At 41.0% G+C, this 18,651-nt stretch overlaps 2 protein-coding genes across 2 annotated transcripts in view; both read right to left on the bottom strand.

The window, feature by feature from the left end:
* Nucleotides 1-2,195, bottom strand: part of LOC134393381 (mucin-5B-like) — a 75,501-nt gene extending 73,306 nt beyond the window's left edge. The window contains exon 1 of the mRNA XM_063118408.1: nucleotides 2,151-2,195. Within this exon, the coding sequence (XP_062974478.1) occupies nucleotides 2,151-2,195 (45 nt within the window). The remainder of the gene's footprint in view (nucleotides 1-2,150) is intronic.
* A 4,589-nt stretch (nucleotides 2,196-6,784) lies between these two features.
* MUC2 (mucin 2, oligomeric mucus/gel-forming) overlaps nucleotides 6,785-18,651 on the bottom strand; it is an 87,298-nt gene continuing 75,431 nt past the window's right edge. The window contains exons 47-59 of the mRNA XM_063118406.1: nucleotides 17,792-17,970; nucleotides 16,345-16,414; nucleotides 15,387-15,481; nucleotides 15,170-15,201; nucleotides 14,040-14,220; nucleotides 13,519-13,623; nucleotides 11,951-11,991; nucleotides 11,268-11,390; nucleotides 10,577-10,672; nucleotides 9,548-9,676; nucleotides 9,035-9,074; nucleotides 8,632-8,767; nucleotides 6,785-7,082 (exon numbers count right to left, since the gene is read on the bottom strand). Coding sequence (XP_062974476.1) covers nucleotides 6,785-7,082; nucleotides 8,632-8,767; nucleotides 9,035-9,074; nucleotides 9,548-9,676; nucleotides 10,577-10,672; nucleotides 11,268-11,390; nucleotides 11,951-11,991; nucleotides 13,519-13,623; nucleotides 14,040-14,220; nucleotides 15,170-15,201; nucleotides 15,387-15,481; nucleotides 16,345-16,414; nucleotides 17,792-17,970 — 1,525 coding nt within the window. The remainder of the gene's footprint in view (nucleotides 7,083-8,631; nucleotides 8,768-9,034; nucleotides 9,075-9,547; nucleotides 9,677-10,576; nucleotides 10,673-11,267; nucleotides 11,391-11,950; nucleotides 11,992-13,518; nucleotides 13,624-14,039; nucleotides 14,221-15,169; nucleotides 15,202-15,386; nucleotides 15,482-16,344; nucleotides 16,415-17,791; nucleotides 17,971-18,651) is intronic.

Raw genomic sequence — 18,651 nt, 5'->3', positions numbered from 1 at the left:
TCTAAACACAAGCTCCGCCTTAAACCTAGAAATCTTCCCAAAATGCCCTGTTCACAGCCCCGACCATGAAAATGAAAGCATGTCCTCCAAAAAAGTTCAGAAATTCCCAAATTTGCAATTGCATTTGGAAAATGCACAACTTCTCCCACATGAATGAAGTGAAAAACAGGTCACAACAAGAATGGGAGCATGTGGAACTGAGCCTTGAAGTAAAGTTTGGAGAACGTCAGTGAGCTTGTGCATCCTTGGTTCTCCCACCTTTATTTGAAGTTACCCCTCGGCAGCATCTGGACAGCAGTCTCGACAGGTACACAGGTCACCTGTCAGAGTCTTCCCCAATTTGGTGAGGTGTATTGTACTTCTTTTTCAATTACAGTTATTTTTAAATCTGCCTCTACACATATATAAATCAGCACATGCCAATTTTATGCAAATCTGTGCCTTCTTTTGTACTCCCCCCCCCATGATACATTCCCTGTCTTTTTTTGCAGCTCATAAGTGCCCATCCTACTTTTTCCCAAATCTGGCCCAATTTGCAAGGGGGATGGAGTGCACACAGCTCCTCCTTGCCCACCCAGTTTACGAACCCCACCTTTGTAAGCCCTACCTGTAATATGTTATACAGATAGCCAAAAATATGGTTGGTACATTTATGGGCCCCTTTACACAGCCATCAATCGTACAGCCAGTGGTGTGTGTGGGAAAGGGCTAGCCATCATGACCCCACAACCCACATGGATGCTTTCAATCCATGAAGGGAATTATGAGAACTCCCTAATAGCTAGCAGCATGTGTATCCAGTATTGTTTGATCATAGTAAAGACTAGATAATAGCCCTTCCCTTTTGCTTGAAGAGCACTAGGTCAAGCAAATCTGATCCTTTATGTGAGGCGTCATTAATCATGCCCCCAAAGGCTCATGCAGTGCTTGAGGCCTGCAAATGGCAGCTTTCATTAATTTACATATCATATGTACTATGTTTTCCTGAATAGGAGTTGCAGTTATTGTCACTATCACTGGAATTTCCTACAGTTAGCAGCATCTCGGTAGACACTCATGGCTGGCTTATAAATGTCTTTGCCCTGTAAACTGACTTTATGGGGAACACAACACACCCTGGAAGACCTTTTTATATCAAGGTGTTTAAGTAGGGATACAGCCATTGCCTTTCTATGCCTGACTTCCTATTATAGAGCCTGGTTCCTTTAAAGGTGCTTCATATTATTCTTCTGAATTTTCTGTCAGCTGTCTGCACCAGGATTATCTGTGTTGGCCGATGGCCACCAGCTCAGGCTTGTCTTATGGCCCTGAAAGAATAAATAAGAACATGGGAGTGGATCAGCACACCTGGGCAAGATCTACACTACTGCTTTAAAATGGTTTATAATGGTAGTGACAACTGTTGGGGCTCAAGGCACACTCCATATATGGTTCTCAAACTGTTTTCAAAATGTTACATCTTGCTTGGTGTAGAACTGGCCTTGGTGTGCTGAAGGTTGCTGGCATGCGCAGCCAGCACATAATCCATGTAGTCCCCAACTACATAAGTCCCCAGAAGCTTGCTCACAGTGAGCTTCAACATAGACTTGGACCATGGAGGTGCTGCATGCTGGTCACTTATATTTATTATTTATTTATATTTGTTTATTACACTTATATACTGCCCCCATAGCCTAGGGGGCGGTTTACAGAAATTCTAAAATTGTGATAAAAACAAGTATACAAAATTTAAAATTTTAAAACACAGAACATACACACATAAAGCATTAAAAACCATTTAAAAAGTCTATCCTTTGTCATTCTCCTGGAGTGCCTGACAAAAGAACAAAGAAAGTGCTCTGTAATATGTGTCTCTTCCTATCTTTTTGCCTGCTATGGGATAAAATCTTAGGCCCTTTCTACACCTCCCAGCTTTCCAGGAGGGAGGGGGAGGATCTCACAAAATCCTGATCGCAAGTTCCTCCCTCAGGGTGCACACATGGCGCGTGCCATGATGTGCCAGGAGGAAAGAGTCATGTCACGGCCACCGTTTTGGTCATGCAAGAATGAGGCCCCACTCTAATGAAAAAGTACATGAGGGGGAAAACCACCAACTGTGTGCCCCTTCCCTCCCCTCCCCCCGCCATTGCAGGGATGGTGGAATTGCTCACCCTTCCACCCTCGATCGGCACAGAGCCACGCAGCTCTATGCCCATTTCTGGTGCCGCATTTACTTGTGAGTAAGCGCGGCACCAGGCAGGATGGGCACTTACACCTCCCGTGATCTAGAGATGGTCCTGAGACCGCAGGAGGAAACAGGTTTTCCCAGGGTTTCTTTATCCCTGTGAAAACCTGTGCCTGTTCCCCTCTGCCCCCGGGGAATCTCTGTGCATAATTTGGACACACAGGGACTTGGCCGTGATCAGCCCGGACTATCGGACTGGTGTAGACATGGCCTTAGACTCCTATCCACTTGTGTGCTTTTTGCTTCTGAATCATAAAAGAACCTTTGCCTCTTGGCAAAACACTGCCATGTCGAGATTTAGGGCTTTTCATTCACCTCTGGCCTGCAAAGCCAGTGAAGTTATGAATGCTATTTGCCACAGATCTATGCCCTTTGGAACAACATTTTTCATGGACCATTTGCCACAGAGGAGTATTTGGTTTTGATTAATGCACAGCTTAAATTTTAACTCTGCAATTGACCTCACAGAGTGGGTGGGGGAGGGGGGAATTTCTATGGACCTGGTTCACTACTCAGAAAGAACAGTAGCAGCTCAGGAAATTCCCTTTCTCTTACCATAATTTTGTTACTGGTGATTACTTTTGGACATGAATGTGAAGAGAACACGAGTAATTGCGCGGAGCTGGGAAAAGCCGTGGAACGGGCCACATGCTTGCGGTCTCAGGCTTAGCCTGAGACAGTGGGGAAAACCGGGGCCAAAGGGTAGGCTAATATCCTGGGGCCAGGCAGGGTTGATCCCTGCTTGAGCCTGGGATCCTCTGTGCATCATCTGGATGCACAGGGACAATCCCGGGTATACTGTATTTTGTATTTGTGTTTTTAGATTGCTGGTTGTTTTATTATGTTCATCATGGTTTTAATTTTTGTGAACCACCCAGAGAGCTTTGGCTATTTGGCGGTATAAAAATGTGATAAATAAAAATAAAATAAATAAATAAAATATCACCCCCGGATATAGCCTGGTCTAGCAAAGGCCTAAGACTCCTTGCATCTTCTGGTCTTTTCCTCTCCCCTCCTTGATCTCTAATGTTCTCTCTGTTCACCACAGCTCTCTTGTTATCATTGCTTGATACGCTGTGATATCATAGCAGGACTTTGCAGTTATATAATAGCTCCTCTGTATGATAATAGCTCATCTGCCTTTTATTGGCTTAACTGCTCTGATGTCACAGAAAGGCTGGGTCATTCTGGGGTAGGTGGCTTAGTATAAGGAACCTGGGAAACCTTCAAAGTAAAAATCCAAGGTCAGGTTGTAATGTTTGCTAAATCATATAACTGTTGACTTCGGGCCATGAGCTTTTACATGATGTCTTGCTGGTGCAAATCTGTTGAGAGGTATCTGTGCTAGAGCTGTGTGCAAATGGCCTTTTGAAATTCACCACCCTATTTGTGGGAAGAGAAATGAAAGCTTTCTAATTTCCTGAAAGCTTTCTTCCCCCATGAACGATACCTCTGTCATTCTACCTGATTCACAAGGTGTTTTATCATTTATATTTGTGGTGTTTTTGAGCATAATCACTGCAAGGGGGGGCAAGGTCTGTGTGTGTGTGTGTGTGTGTGTGTGTGTGTGTGTGTGTGTGTGTGTGTGTGAAAAAGCACTATAGGAGAAATTACATGGTGTCTTCTCCTGGGCTTTAATTGAAGTATTGGAAGCCAAGCAGCTGGAGAGATGATTGTACAATGTAAAACAGGGCTTCTTCCAGCACTCTTTGGCCACTTCCTATGTAAGGCCAGGATCTCTTCTCAATCCTCCCAGAGTGCAGGACACGGAATAATGGTCTCAAGTTACAGGAAGCCAGATTCTGGCTGGACATCAGGAAAAACTTCCTGACTGTTAGAGCAGTATGACAATGGAACCAATTGCCTAGGGAGGTCATGGGCTCTCCCACACTAGAGGCATTGAAGAGGTCAGGTATGCTTTAAGGTGGATTCCTGCATTCAGCAGGGGGTTTGACTCAATGGCCTTATAGGCCCCATCCAACTCTACTGTTCTATGATTCTATGAAAGTAAGCACAAGAAAGCTAAACTCAACCCATGAGAATTTCTAAAAAAAAATTCTTCACAATTGAATTCCTTTTCAAAAGCAATTCCTTTTCTACCAAACTGAATAAGAATGGTAAAACAAATGTGGAATAAATATTCAGCACAGCACTAATCTGAGTCTTTGGGTGGAAAACCCTTGGCCACAACTAGACTACGCTTGCAGCTTGTATGTGATTAGCACTTTCACAGACTATAAGTGCATGTTTTGATGTCACAGTGTGGCTCAGCATGCTAATGTGACGTAGTTCCCAATTGGACATTGGCTGAGATATTATGAGGTCTAAGACTGGCTGCATCATCCTGAGTCAGGCTGCTGACTGTTCTGTGGCTTTGAGAGACAGTATAATTCTGAGATCAATGAGCAACTTTTGTTAAATCAAACCAAGAAACTATTGCCTATTGAAATAATCACTCAATTTGAAATGAGTGAACATTAAGCCTTTTCAGAGAAAGCTGTTGGTCCTGACAATTTGTTTACAGCATGCAATACTGAAAAGGTTAGATTCCGGTTTTGATATATGGTATGTTTCCAGATCATGAAAAGATCAGACACCCTTGCGGGGTGGTGGTGGGGCAGGGGAGGAATACAGGAGACATACCAGGTACAATCCCATGTAAGTCCTGCTACAAACAAAACACACCTTTTCACATGATCAGCTACAGAGTGCCCTGTAGTGGTGAAAACTATGACCTGCAATACTAGCAAATGCCCATTTAAGAATATAATTTCAAATATAGTATGTAATGTTACTTTTAAAATTAGAAAAGGAGGGGAAATGTTCAAATTCTAGATGGTAGAGAGGAAAGATCCTCAGCATATATTTAGTTAATTTAGAATTCATTGATTTTATTTTACTCTAATTTGAAAGGGGGAAGAGCTAAGTGTAATCCTTTCACACAAATTTAGTTTCGCATAGAATGAATATAATTTGTTTTTGTTTCTGAACATCAACACCCAAACTTTAAAATTAATTTTCATCCTCATAAAAGTAAAGTGTCAGAGAAGCTTTGTAGCCTTGAATTGGGGAATATCTATTGCAGTTGCCAGGAAACCCTGAAATGTTTGTGAACCGCTCAGAGAACTTCAGCTATGAGGAAGTATAGAAATATAATACATGAAATGAAATGAAAATAAAGCAAATTCCATATGCAACAGTGGTATATATTTGCGTGGAATTAGAGTTGTCATGGTTGTCTTAGAAGTTATTTGTACTTTCACTTTCCTCACATCACCACACAAATGCCAGTTCTACTCTCTGTTGATTCCTCAGCATTGGCATTCTATTTGTACAGAGAGGAGTCAATAGAGTAATCAAGAAGAGGTTGGTATGGAGAAAAGATTAGCAGTTTAGCCTTGGGCACATGGTTTGAGATGGTAATCAGACCCAAATCTCAGGGCTTCATCACACCAATTTTTTCCTCTGGTTTGTCTCTGTGTTTTTTACCTCCTTTTTACCTCATCATATGGTCCCTTTCACATGGTTTTTCACTTGCTTGCTCTTCCACTCCACCCCGCCCCTTCTCCTTCCTCCTCCAGTCCATTGGTTGTGGTACTCTGATGGACGTGGGCTCTTTCCCCACCTCACTCTAGCTTTGTTATCCAGCGATTACTTTTAAGGTTTCATCTGGGCTCTGTTTCTGTGGGCAATGAGGGGAGGGAGTTGGAGCACTAAAAAGTCCATTCAACTGACTGACAAGTCCCTACGATGGAGGAGGAGAACTGCCCCGCCCTCCCCTTTTGTCAGCAAGACTCCATTAGCACACACCTCCAACAAAGGAAAAAGTGAGAGGGGGAAATAATCCAGACTTTCCCCGCACCAATAAAAACGCAACAAGGGGAGGAAGAGGCGAGATGAGTGTAGGACAGGGACGACGTCATGAGAGTACTGCACTGTAAAACCACATATCAGGAATGGCGAGTGTGCGATAAATCGCTGGTGTGATGGAGCTCTCAGACAGGGAGTTGGAAATGCAGGGATGGATGCAGGGGGAAAGGTCTGGGGGGAAACTAAGCATCATGAGCATATAGATGCTACTGAAAGCCATGGGACACTATGTAGAAAGAAAATAGCAGGGCTCTGAAAACGAAGCCCTGTACAGCCCTCTGGAGAGGGGGCAGGCCATTGAAGTAAGTGTATAAAAATTGCAATATCCCCTTGGAATTCTGAAGCACCACAGCTTCGCCTAGAGTCACAGGAAGTTCAAGAATACAGATGTTTGCCAACAAAACTGGATGCAGAGACCTCACTTTTGAAATGTGCATTTAATTCTTTAAAAGCAAAAGAAGCTGATCCCAAATAGCCCGACTCATAAAACCTTCCATTCTCTTTACAACATTTTTTTTTTACACAAATAAATAAAAGAAGTGCAATTGAAGCCATAAAAGGGCAAAGATTGAGAAGGCTGTGGAAAATAAGGCAAGGTGCTAAATTATTTGGGGAAAATGTTAGCATGTAAAGTCTCTTTATATTCTTTCTTTTCCTTAGCCTGTGTTTAGCTCAAGGCATTCACATCCTTCACTTAAATTTTTTTGTAACTGCCCTCCTGCTATGGTTCCTAGCACGCTGCTCATCTTTTTCCTTGGACGGTTCTGTGCTTGTTTGTTCACTGCTCCTCCTGCGCTGAGTGTGACGGGTGTTTGACGACTGTGATTCAGTACATTCAGTGGTGAGGCACTCACAACTTTCTACATGGAGGTAGCTGTGTGTCTTGTTCTTTCCATCAGGACATACCAGTGTGATTTCCTTCTGGACTGTCTTTGACTCCCTACAGCAGCTGCACATGTGCTTCATTGAGTTGGCATCAGCAGAATATCTGTGTTTGTAGCATAAAAAGAAAGAACAGTTACATTGTGGTACAAACTGGAGTTAGGGACAATTATAGTGACTACGCAGGTGTTAAGGCCTGGAGATGTGAGATACGAATACCAGTGTAAGGGGTATGCTCATGTAACGTACAATCCAGGATGCTCATGTAATATACAATCAAATATGATGTATTTAAGTAAGTTGTGTTCAATGTATTGTCTTTTATTTATTTTAAAAAGGGACATCAATACTAGGGGGCGGGGTGTTTAAAGGATGATCAAGAAAGCAAAACATCCAAGTATGATTGAGCCTTACAGTTGAGTATCAGCTTTGGAGCTGATGGAGCATAATAGCTAGTAGTGCAATCCTATCAGTGTTTACTCGAATGTAAATGCTATTCAGTTCAATGGGGATTACTCCCCTGTAAGTGGGTACAGAATATAGGATTGCAGCCTAAAGACTTAACTACAAAAAAGGAAGTCCTCTATTTGAATATTGCCTTTGCCATGAACTCGCTAAGGGCACGATCCTATGCATATTTAGACTGAAGAAAGTCATAGAACTCCCAGCATTCCCCAGAAATTTGACATTTAAGAATGAAGAAAATTCACAAGGCTTCCCCCCAAATACCTCAAATTTCTCTCCCTCCACATCTTTATTTGTAAGAAAGATCTGATAAAGCATGGGGGATCTTAAACCAGCCCTATTTTTATTAACCCCACTGAGTTCTTCAAACTATTGTGGTTTGATACCAGGTTGACAATTGTCATTTAAGTGTGTCCACGGGGAAGTTTTCCTTGTACACCTGGAAGATTCCTCCATTCCTTTCCCTGTGATCAGTGTCTTCCTGTTTGTCCTTTCCAAGGAAGAATAAAGCACATCTTTCTGGAACATAGTTATCCCTCAAATGTTGCTTCCATTCCTTAGTAGACAACTCTCTCAGCCTTTTAACCCTCTCATCTTAAAGTACCATAGTCCAAATCCAAATTAGGGCCATATGTGAGAGTAAAGAAAACTATAATGCAAAGCTACATGCAAAGCAATTAGCATAATGTGTAGTTCAGCCCTTGCTTATTTCTACTGCTTCAGTTATCCAAATGGCCTACGAATGTCCAAAAATATCAGGTTATTCTAAAGTTCAAATAAACAGGTGTCTCTTTACACATACCGTTATACTGTATTCATCAGAGGAGACACAAAAACATTGAATAAGGTTGGAATATGAGGGAGTGTTTTGTACACAAGTGCTTTATATCACTGGATTAAAGCTCAGCTAAAAACTTTTCTTTTTCCTAAAGCTTTTAAAACTTGATTTTGTTCTGACTTTTATACTGTTAGTTTTACTCTACCCTGCGCCTGTTTGGTGCATTCTCTTCCCCTCCTTATTGTTTTATTATGATTTTATTAGAATGTAAGCCTATGCGGCAGGATTTTGCTATTTTATTGTTTTACTCTGTACAGCACCATGTACATTGATGGCGCTATATAAATAAATAAATAAATAATAATAATAATAATGGATTTCAGACTCTTATTGTCTAATTTGGTTTACATACATTGAGGAAGTTTCACATCTTCCCTCACACTGAGTCACAGAGATCGGTTCCTCGGAACGGCAACCATCATAAAGAATATAGTCCATTGTTTTAGCAGGAGAGCATGCTGGTGTTGTTTCCGTCACAGAAGGTATACCTGCATAATAATAATAATAATAAATAATAATAATAATAATAATAATAATAATAATAATAATAATTTAACCAGGAGAGTGCAGCCATAAAGCTGAACATCTAAATTCAGCAAAATGACATGTGAACCTATTTCTTAAATAAAAACATTCAGCTTTATTTTTTAATTGGAGGATCTGGACATATTTCTTTCTTTCTTTATTATACGCACACATAAAGAGAGATGTCCTGATTCTTTGAAATACATATATAATTGTTTTATAATACTTACATGTTTTACAGCAGCCACTAGGCAATAATGTAATAGTGCCCTAGAAAATAATAATAGTAGTATTACTAAATTGTATATCCAACTAGAACTGCAAAATTGTACCTTACACAGAAGTGATGATTGAATAAAGCGTGTGTCTTGTTTCAATGGTCAAAAACAGGTGGGGAAGATTTAAAATTCGATAAGTGTTCAATAGGATCTTTTGATATATAACTACCTGAAGAAAGGGATTTGCGTATGCAATCAAGATACAGCAAATACTTCCATTATATTGCAAGAGGAGCATGAAGTTAGTAGCTGGCTTTTAGTGTCAACCCTTGTGTCTATATGATACCAGAGCTATCAATCATGCAAGTATCTTAGCCTCTTTTGTTTCTTTGGGACCCATCGCTTTTAAAATCATTGATATCCCAAAATTCAATGGAAAATCCAATTGCAACACCTCTCACTGTGCTTGATTAAAATGTAAGAATTTTCACAGGAGTGAATGTGCATAATGAAACATGTACTCACAGGTTGACATCGCTCCTCATTAAATGGTGAGCAACTTATCACTGAAGTGGAAGAAATCAGCTGCGTATTGATCCTCATGCAGGTGTAAATGGTACAGTTGTCCTTGGGATCACTCTTTTGTTCTGCGGGCTGTACAAGGTAAAGAAACAAATTCAGTACCAGCCAGACATCTTCCTGCTTTCTAAGAGTGTCTCTTTGGGCTAATAGCAAAGTAGCCATTGCGGGAATGTGGAGTATGGGAAATAACAAGGCGGGCACAAAGTTGGGATTTAAACAGGGCCACATTTACTAATAGATCTGCAGAAAGGGTAAACCTAAGCGGGCATCTTCTCTAATCCGGCCTTATGCTGTTTTATTATTATTATTATTATTATTATTATTATTATTATTATTATTTATTTATTTATTTATTTATTTATATAGCACCATCAATGTACATGGTGCTGTACAGAGTAAAACAGTAAATAGCAAGACTCTGCCTTATAGGCTTACAATCTAATAAAATCCTAGTAAAACAATAAGGAGGGGAAGAGAATCAGGCAAGAAATTCACAGCCTGAGAGTGGCGCCTCAGAGTTTGCCATCTACCAGGCTTCCCCGTTTGGGGTAGGGAGGCCTTCTGTGTCAACTGCCCCTCGTGCCATGGGGCTCCAAGTCAGTGAGGAAGGTTGGCCTCAAAGGTAACCCTTATCACCACCAGCGTGCTTCAAAGAGGAGGAGAGGAGGGGCGAGAGCCAATATATGAGCTCGGATTCCCCCTCCCCTCTACGGTGGCACCTCGGGGAGGCTGCCTATAGCGTGCCTTCCTGCCTCGTCTCCCACCCCACCCGCAATAGTCTCCCCACGCCCAGGCTGTGCCAGGTGTGGAAGTAAGGCATTGGTTGCAAAAGGGCCCTTGGGTGTCCTGGGAATAGTAGGTGTTTGGGGCTGAATTGTCCATATTGATTTGGAACTATCCAACTAGCTGCTTTCTCCCCTCCAGCAAATCCTTATACTAGTTGAGGAGTATTATGAAAAACCACACACGTACGTTTAAGATGAGAACCTCTTCACTTGTTTGTATGACACAGCTTGTCTGTACACATTTCCCGCAGCATTCACCAGGCTGTGGTGTAAGAGAATATCCCTAGGGAGAAAGAGTGACATAATCATGATGTGAAGTGAAACCTGGCAGCCATGTCCTCTTTTGGCATACTCTATCTCATTCTCCACCCTCCCCACCTCCCCAAGAGCCAGTCAGCATTCTGTACCTCCAAAGCATGCTTGGTTTTCCTCAATGGGCTCTTTTTGATAACTCCCCTAACCTTGGGGGGGCGGTGTTTGCTAATGATTTTTTGTACTTCTACGAACGTTGAAGTTTCCCCAAGCAGGGCTGGCCTCTGACATTTTCCTGCTTGATGCCCCCATCCCATTCCTTGAACAGAAACCCACCCAACTGGCAGTTGAATTTTACGTCAACACTGGGGATAGGAGAGAACCCTCCACTGCACTTGCAAACTACCTTAGGTACTGCAGGACAAGCCATGTGGCACACATATTATTGAAAATAAGGATTATTCTTGGGCCAGGATTTAATATGTAAGCCATTTTACAAACATTGACAAGATAGTAAAGGATGATTCGCACAACCAGGGGTCCTGATGAGGCTCATTTCACTTAAAAACATCATTTTTCATAGCTCCTGTTTTTCATTTTGTTGTTTAAAAGTGGCTGATGCTTACTGTTTCACATTTCACATTACATGGGACATGGTCACAATGGATGATATTCAGCTGAGTACTGTTGTCTTGTTGCTTCGTACACACACATTGCTGGCACTTCTGTCCTAGGATTTGTGAACCAGGCTGGAAAGGGGAGCAAGAGTTCATCTGTTAGCAAACCACAATGTGACACAGACCTGGTTAAATTACCACAAAAATGTTTTAATATGAGAATAACCATTAGTGGCAGTAATTAATTCCTATTTTCCAAATGGGTCCTTAAGTCTCATTCCATTTCATTTTTACTTCTTGCTAGTTTTTTATTTCCCTGAATATCTATCTTGGCATAATTCAAGATGAATTATGAAGCTTTTGCTTCATTTTATTGTTTCATGGTGCAATCCTATACATATGTTCTCAGTAACTCCCACTGTTCAATACAGCTTGCTCCCTAATAAGTGTTTATAGGATTGTGTGTATAATACAGCATTGGACTCTGAGTTGATATGTATAGGATTGCATTCTTAGTCACTATGGAGCATTGATGTTTCTTGAAATATTTTAGTAAAGATGGATATCTATCTGAGCTCCAAAACTGGATAAATTTACAATCCACTCTGCAAAACATCTATTAGAAAATGACATTGGGAACCCAAAGCTTTTCATCCCACAGAGTCACCACTAAAAAGAAAAATAAACTGTACCTTGTATTCATTACCATTATCCACACAAACACCTTTGGCAACTACAAAAAAAGAAGGCAAAATTTAAAAGGGTCTATATTTAAAAAAACCCAGCAAGATAGTTATAAAGCATGTGCTATTATAGAGCCCCTAATGTGCTCCCTTCTACATCAGGAATGGGCAACTTTCAAGATTCCCATGGGGGCTGCATTCCTGCCCCCCTTTACTGCTGAAATTCAGTGGCAAAGGGGCAAAGCCTCCTTTTAAAGAATTTTTAGTGGTGGTAGCAAAAAAAAAAAGAGATATTTTGCTTTAAAATAATCCAATTTTTGGACCACCCAAATTCAGTGGAAGTATGAAATGGAGAAGTTCACATTAAAATGTGAATCCAATAAATTTCTCACTCATCCCTAGTCTCATTATCCCAGCCCTGCAGAGAAGTGTTTTTCAGTAGGATGGGCAGATGTAAAGGGACAAAAATGCACAAGAACATCAAACAGAGTAACATGACCCTTCTTTTTCCCTTGCATCAATTATTATTATTATTATTATTATTATTATTATTATTATTATTATTATTATTATTATTATTATCATCCCAATTTTGTCTGCAAAGTGCTGAGCAAATTGGTCACAGCAGGTGGTTGAAAAGTCTAAACTCTCTCCTTGGGGACCAGTGTGTAAAAGGCCCCATACCACCTGAAACAGCTCCGCTGGATGACTCTTTGCAGATGCAATAGTGGCAGAGAAAAACTGTTTTTTGCTGCCTGTATTGCCACGGAGTAGGCTCTAGCCCATGTTTGGTCGGATTCATTCAGAGTTTTCTGCCAACGTCGCTCTAGGGTATGGCTAGATGGGGCGATATTCTTTTCCATTAAATCCACTTCCCAGACCTGATTAATCAACCAGTTGGGAAAGAGAGGAAAGTAATTCCTTAAAGGTGGTGCAGCCACCAAAAAAACCAACAATCAATTGGCATCACTAGTCCACCCACCCACCCCAGTTACTGTTGCACACCCAAGAGTTCAGCTTTCCCTGACCTGGTGCTCTCCAGATGTGTTGGAGTGCAACTCCCATGGTTCCCAGCCAGCATGATTATTGGTCTAACACATTGGTCTAACACAGTCTAACACATCAGGAGGTCACCAGGTTGTCAAAGGCTATAATGGTGGTTCTGTCTGTTACATTCTTCTGCGAAAGTGTCTAACTCTGTTATCTAGTGCTTGTGATTCATGTGCAGAACATGCTGTCTTGTACGGATCAGCTATAACATGAACACAAAAACACATTGCAAAGGCCAAATCCAGGAACTTGTGCTCATCTTTAAAGTGTGTGCACAAGACAGTTAAAACTTGCAAAGGCCAAATCCAGGAACCTGTTGCGAGTTTTAAAAGCCAGTGCAAAAGATGTTGTGCATTCTATAGTACAATGGCAATCATGCAGCCTTGTGTTAGGCTGTGATCCAAGTTGATAATCTCGAAGTAAATTCCACAGACAACAGCTGGATGTACTTCCAAGTAAACATGCTTAGGATCAGAGTGTGAAGCTGAACCTGCTTATCCTTCCAAAATCTGTTAAAATAGACTTACCACACCGATGAACAGGACAGCAGTGGCCTGTTGGCGTGTCAGTAACAGTCTCAAATCCTGGAGCACACTGAGGAGGTGGGGTTGAGCAGTTACTAGTGTTGCATACTGTGAAACAGAAAGGGAAAATGAAATTGCAGAGATATTCAGGAGTTTCTTAAACTGTTCTCAGAGTCAAGTCTATATTGCACAGTGAAGTAATTGTGCATCTTGCAAGCAATTTAATTTGAAACACTTTCATTTTGAGGGAAATTGTTATTAGAAGTATTTATCTGGTCCTTAATTCTCTGGAAGACTCTTGCTGCCTAGTTTTTTCCATAATAAAATAGCCCTTAGAATTGGTCAGAGCAAGAATCCATCCTCATATTTTGTCTACCTCTGCTGACCTTGGCTCTCCAGCCTATTGTAGCTCTGGTGCCTGAAAGTGAAGCTGCTAGGGAGTAAACCTACAACCCTCTATGCTTTACCCCCATTGCTCTGTGGCTGCTCCAGTACAGACATTTTAACTGCATAAGGCTACTTACCACAAACAGTTTCAGAACAGCATTTGTCATCAGGATTGACTTCAGTGAGCGTGTAGAAGCCTTCTCCTACACACGGTGTTTTATCAGGTGTTGCTGGACATTTATGGGGTTCACAGATTATGCCATTGCCTCCTTCCAGGCAAACACAATCCTTGCAGTCAAACTGAAAGTTCTCCCCAAACTGTCATTGAGGGGAAATGAACATGTCAGGGTGCAAATGCTTACAGAATATTAAGCATAATAGGTAATGATCCTGCCAATGAGTTTCAATGAACGTATGCTGTGGCTATTTCAAGGATTTCAGGACATAGGAGAAGGATCTAATAAATTAAATAGGCTTAATTCTTAGCTAAACATTTCTCAGTACAAAATTTGGGGGCCATCAAAAGGGGGGAGGTAATTTGGGGGCAGACGCAAACATATTGGAAAGTTTCTGTAGCTTTCCATAGTGGTCTTTCTTTAAAAAAGAAAAGAAGAAGAAAAATTCTTGTGCTAACACACAGGTTCCTCTTTGCAGTCTTCGTCTGCCTTTTTTTCACCCAGAATGTGCAGATGTAACAACTTTCCGGAACGTTCTTGGGGGGAAATGTTGGCCACCACCTGACAAAGGGAACCTCTTGGCCACCACAACCAGTAGCCTAAAATAAAGTTTCCACACAGACAAAACAAAAAAAGTCGCAAAGACCACTGCATTGTTGTCAGCACCTTCCCAACCTGGTGCCCTCCAAATGTGTCAGACTACAACTCCCAACATTTCCATGCTTCACCATGCAGGCTGGGATGATGGTAGTCATAGTTCACCACTTCTGGAGGGCGCATGGTTGGGGAAAGCTGATCTATGGTGAGCTATTACCATTGCTGTCATAAATTCTGGATATATATTTTTTCCCAAAAAAATCTCCCCTGAAAAACTGTGATCAGGGCAATGAATTTTTGGCAGCTGCGTGTTGTTTAGCCCTAGCGATACTGTGATCTGAAAACTGCTTATCATTATGGATTCCTTGAGGAGAATAAATATCATAAAGTTGTTAGGATTCTGAAGTTTCTTTTTTTCCGAATAAAATAAACATACAATAGGATAGTTAGAATTCAACAAAAAACAAGTGCAAAAGAAAAGATGCACATCTTACCTTCCTTGGTATATTATCAGGTCCAACGCATCCTGTAGACAGAACAGGAAAGTTTCCCATTACACATGTCATAGTTGCTAATAGCCAGTTTTCAAAACAACTAATAGTGCAATCTTATACACATCCCCTCAGAAATAAGTCCCAGTAAATTCATTGGGGTTTACTCCCAGATATACAATTGTGCTTGAGAGAAAGAAGAATCAGAACCAAAACTTACCACAGGTTTTCACACAGACATCCACACCAGTGTCATAAAGTGTTGTTCCCTCAGGGCAGAAACAGCCTTCTATCTGTTGTGTTTGGTTGATTACGCTACAATACATGAACAGTTTAGGATTTATTCTCATAAAACTTGAGAGGAATATGGAGTTACTGCAGATCAAAAATGGCAAAGCTGACTCGCTTTTATGACAGCATTCTTGCACCTTCCTTTATATGTGAAACAAGCTTAGCATATGAGCATGGTTAATGGGCACATGAACACAATATTTTCCACATCCATCTGAGAGTCAGCAAGTGCCGAGTAATGATGAGTAATGATGAACTGGCCAGTGTACAAATGCATCCAAGTTGGGATCGCGTTCTCATGGTGGAAGAGCATGTGTGCTCCTCCACTGCACATCCAGTATGATGTGTGATGAATTCCTATCTATGTTCAGATATACTCATATATGCCTGATTCATGTGATCCTTTCCCCCTCAAAAACGGGATGAAATATCATGTGATTTGTCCCCATGCATGTAGAACTGTACACATGTAACATCTGTGTCACATATTGCCCCATATGTGTAAGTGTATGTGTATGTGCTCCCTCCACTACCATATGTACTGGATCCCTGGCCAGATTTAATGTGTGAATTGTACACCAATTGGTATACATGAACGTCTTCTGGATTTGGGATTTTGAGACCAAACACTGTTGCTTCAAGAGTTTCCAGCAGCTAAAATAGACATTTTGGACTATGAATGATGGGATGGTAACTCCATTGCATTAGATGCTATACTCATAGGGTTGCATCTAAGTCCTACTTAGAGTAAACCCATTGAAATAAATGAAAATTGAGTTAGACTAACATTGGATACAAACCATATAAAGCAAAAGTACCAAAGAATTCATCACATCAGTTCATGCAAACAAAGATTTCTGAGACTAGACTGTCAGAAAAGTAATTACCCTGATTTGCAAGTGACCACTTCAGAAGGACCGCAGGCTTTGTAAACTTTGTTAGATGGACATTGGGCAGCTAGAATAAAAAGGAGAGATATGGATAAAGGATGCAAAAGGATTAATGATATTCAGCCAGACAGTTCTCTCTGAAAGATAGCTATTTTAACTGTTGAAAAGTTTCAGCCAGGAGCAAGACATGTGGATCACAGTCAAGCCACTCCTCCCCCTGAACAGAAGGCAGGATCCCCCATGAAGGGAAGAGGAAGCTGGTGAGTGAGGGATACAGGGGAGGGTCTGAAGGGGAGAGGTGGGTAAGAGGGGATAAACTGTCCTGTTTATAACCTCTGCTCCCTGCACTCTCTCGTCTTTTGATGAGCAGTGAGGGCAAGTAATGGTGCCCACCTCTTCTGGGTGCATTCAATGACCTAACCTTTCCTGCACCAGATACCTGCATGAGGAGAAAGCAGGGCTGGACAGAGGGGTGGGCAGTGGGGCCAGTTGGCATGGGTTGGATTTTGAGGGGGGCTACTCCGAGTCCCGCTGGGCAAAGCTGCTTGATTTTTCTGTTGTTGATGATGAATTTGGCCAAAGAAAAGCACATAAAGCATTTCTGAATGTGAAGAAGTGATGTCTTATATACATCTTGAAAAAATTGCTTGCCATTATCTTTTATATGTAAATCGTTCTAGTTCATATGTATTTAGAATTGATTAAAAAATATTTAATGAGCAGTTTGAAATGGGGCCAACATTTCCTGTCTGGCCCGGGCCTATTACCAGCTTTGCCTGGCCCTGGAGAAAGAGAAGTTGTCCATCTCATGAAACGTTCCTATCATGAGTGAGTGAGTGACCCCCCTCACTCACCTTGCTTGATAGCTTCCTGCCCTCTACGTGTATATGTGTGATTTCTCACTTACTTGTGCGCAGGGCATTTTCAGATCAATGGCATAAGAGCCCATTCTAAGGAATATTACTTTTTAACTGTTTGATAATAAATGAGTTTTTTAAAAAGAAAAAAAAAACCAGTTGAATTTTCTGATGGAACCTGATGAGGCCACCTATGTTAAGACAGTTTGTAAAACTACTCCAGTAAGCTTTTGGGTATGTACCTCTGTCACTAGACGATTCAACACTCTAAAATGCAGTGCATTTCTATGCAGTATGGTAAGTGTGAGCAAGCGCTTGAATTCATTCATATGAAGCGTCTAGCTCCACAAATCATGGGGTATGCTATTCATGTCTTGTGGAAGGTACAGAGAATCATGGGCTGTGCTGTCCACAAAGTGAAGACATTTGGTGTGCAAAACCCTGCATCACATCATAACTTCATTGGCACTATGGGTTTTGAGATAAGGTGCTCAAGGATGAGTAGTGAGAATCTTTTGTGATGATATGCCCTACATGTCAATAGTCATCCTAATGGTTTCAGGTGAATTTTTGAAGTATGCACTTACGACATGAGCCGTTGGTATGCCCTCGCCAATCAATGCAGACACCTTGGTCTGCACAGGTTGCTGCATAGATCTGAAGACTTGCACATTCGATGTTACGTACAGGCATCACACAACTATCAAAGCTGCAGGCTTTATAGAAGTTTTCAGGATCAACAGCTGCATGACACTTCTGGAATACACTAGATGCAAAAAGAAGAAAATCAGGTGCTGTCTGATCCATGCCTATTTCATCGAGAAAATGGATCACTCTCTATATGCCTCCCACAATAATATATACAAAAGGTTAGCATTCTCTAAAGCCAGCAGGGAGGGTAACAGAATTCTCTGTACATTATGAGTAAATTCTAAAATGCTGAATAAACATTTCTTGTTCTTTAAGCAAGACTCCAAAGTGTGAGAGTCCATAGTCATAACAATAACAAGCACAGAAGCACGTGAAGGGTTGATTTGGGACATTCACTGGCTTTGTGGGTGGGCTCCAATCCTTTTTAATTTGCCTCAGTTATAACCAATTGGATTTTATTATTTTATTTATTTATTTTTATTTTTTTATTACATTTTTATACCGCCCAATAGCCGAAGCTCTCTGGGCGGTTCACAAAAATTAAAACCATCATAAAACAACCAACAAGTTAAAAATACAAATACAAAATACAATATAAAAAGCACAACCAGGATAAAACCACGCAGCAAAATTGATATAAGGTTAAAATACAGAGTTAAAACAGTATAATTTAAATTTAAGTTAAAATTAAGTGTTAAAATACTGAGTGAATAAAAACGTCTTCAGCTGGCGACGAAAGGAGGATGTTGTTAAATGAGTATATAGATAAATTAATTTGAAAAACATGGGCATCATA

Source organism: Elgaria multicarinata, chromosome 2, assembly GCF_023053635.1.
Source record: "Elgaria multicarinata webbii isolate HBS135686 ecotype San Diego chromosome 2, rElgMul1.1.pri, whole genome shotgun sequence".
Classification (NCBI taxonomy): domain Eukaryota; kingdom Metazoa; phylum Chordata; class Lepidosauria; order Squamata; family Anguidae; genus Elgaria; species Elgaria multicarinata.
The sequence above is the reverse complement of the archived record's forward strand: the minus strand, read 5'-3'. Positions and strand labels throughout refer to the sequence as shown.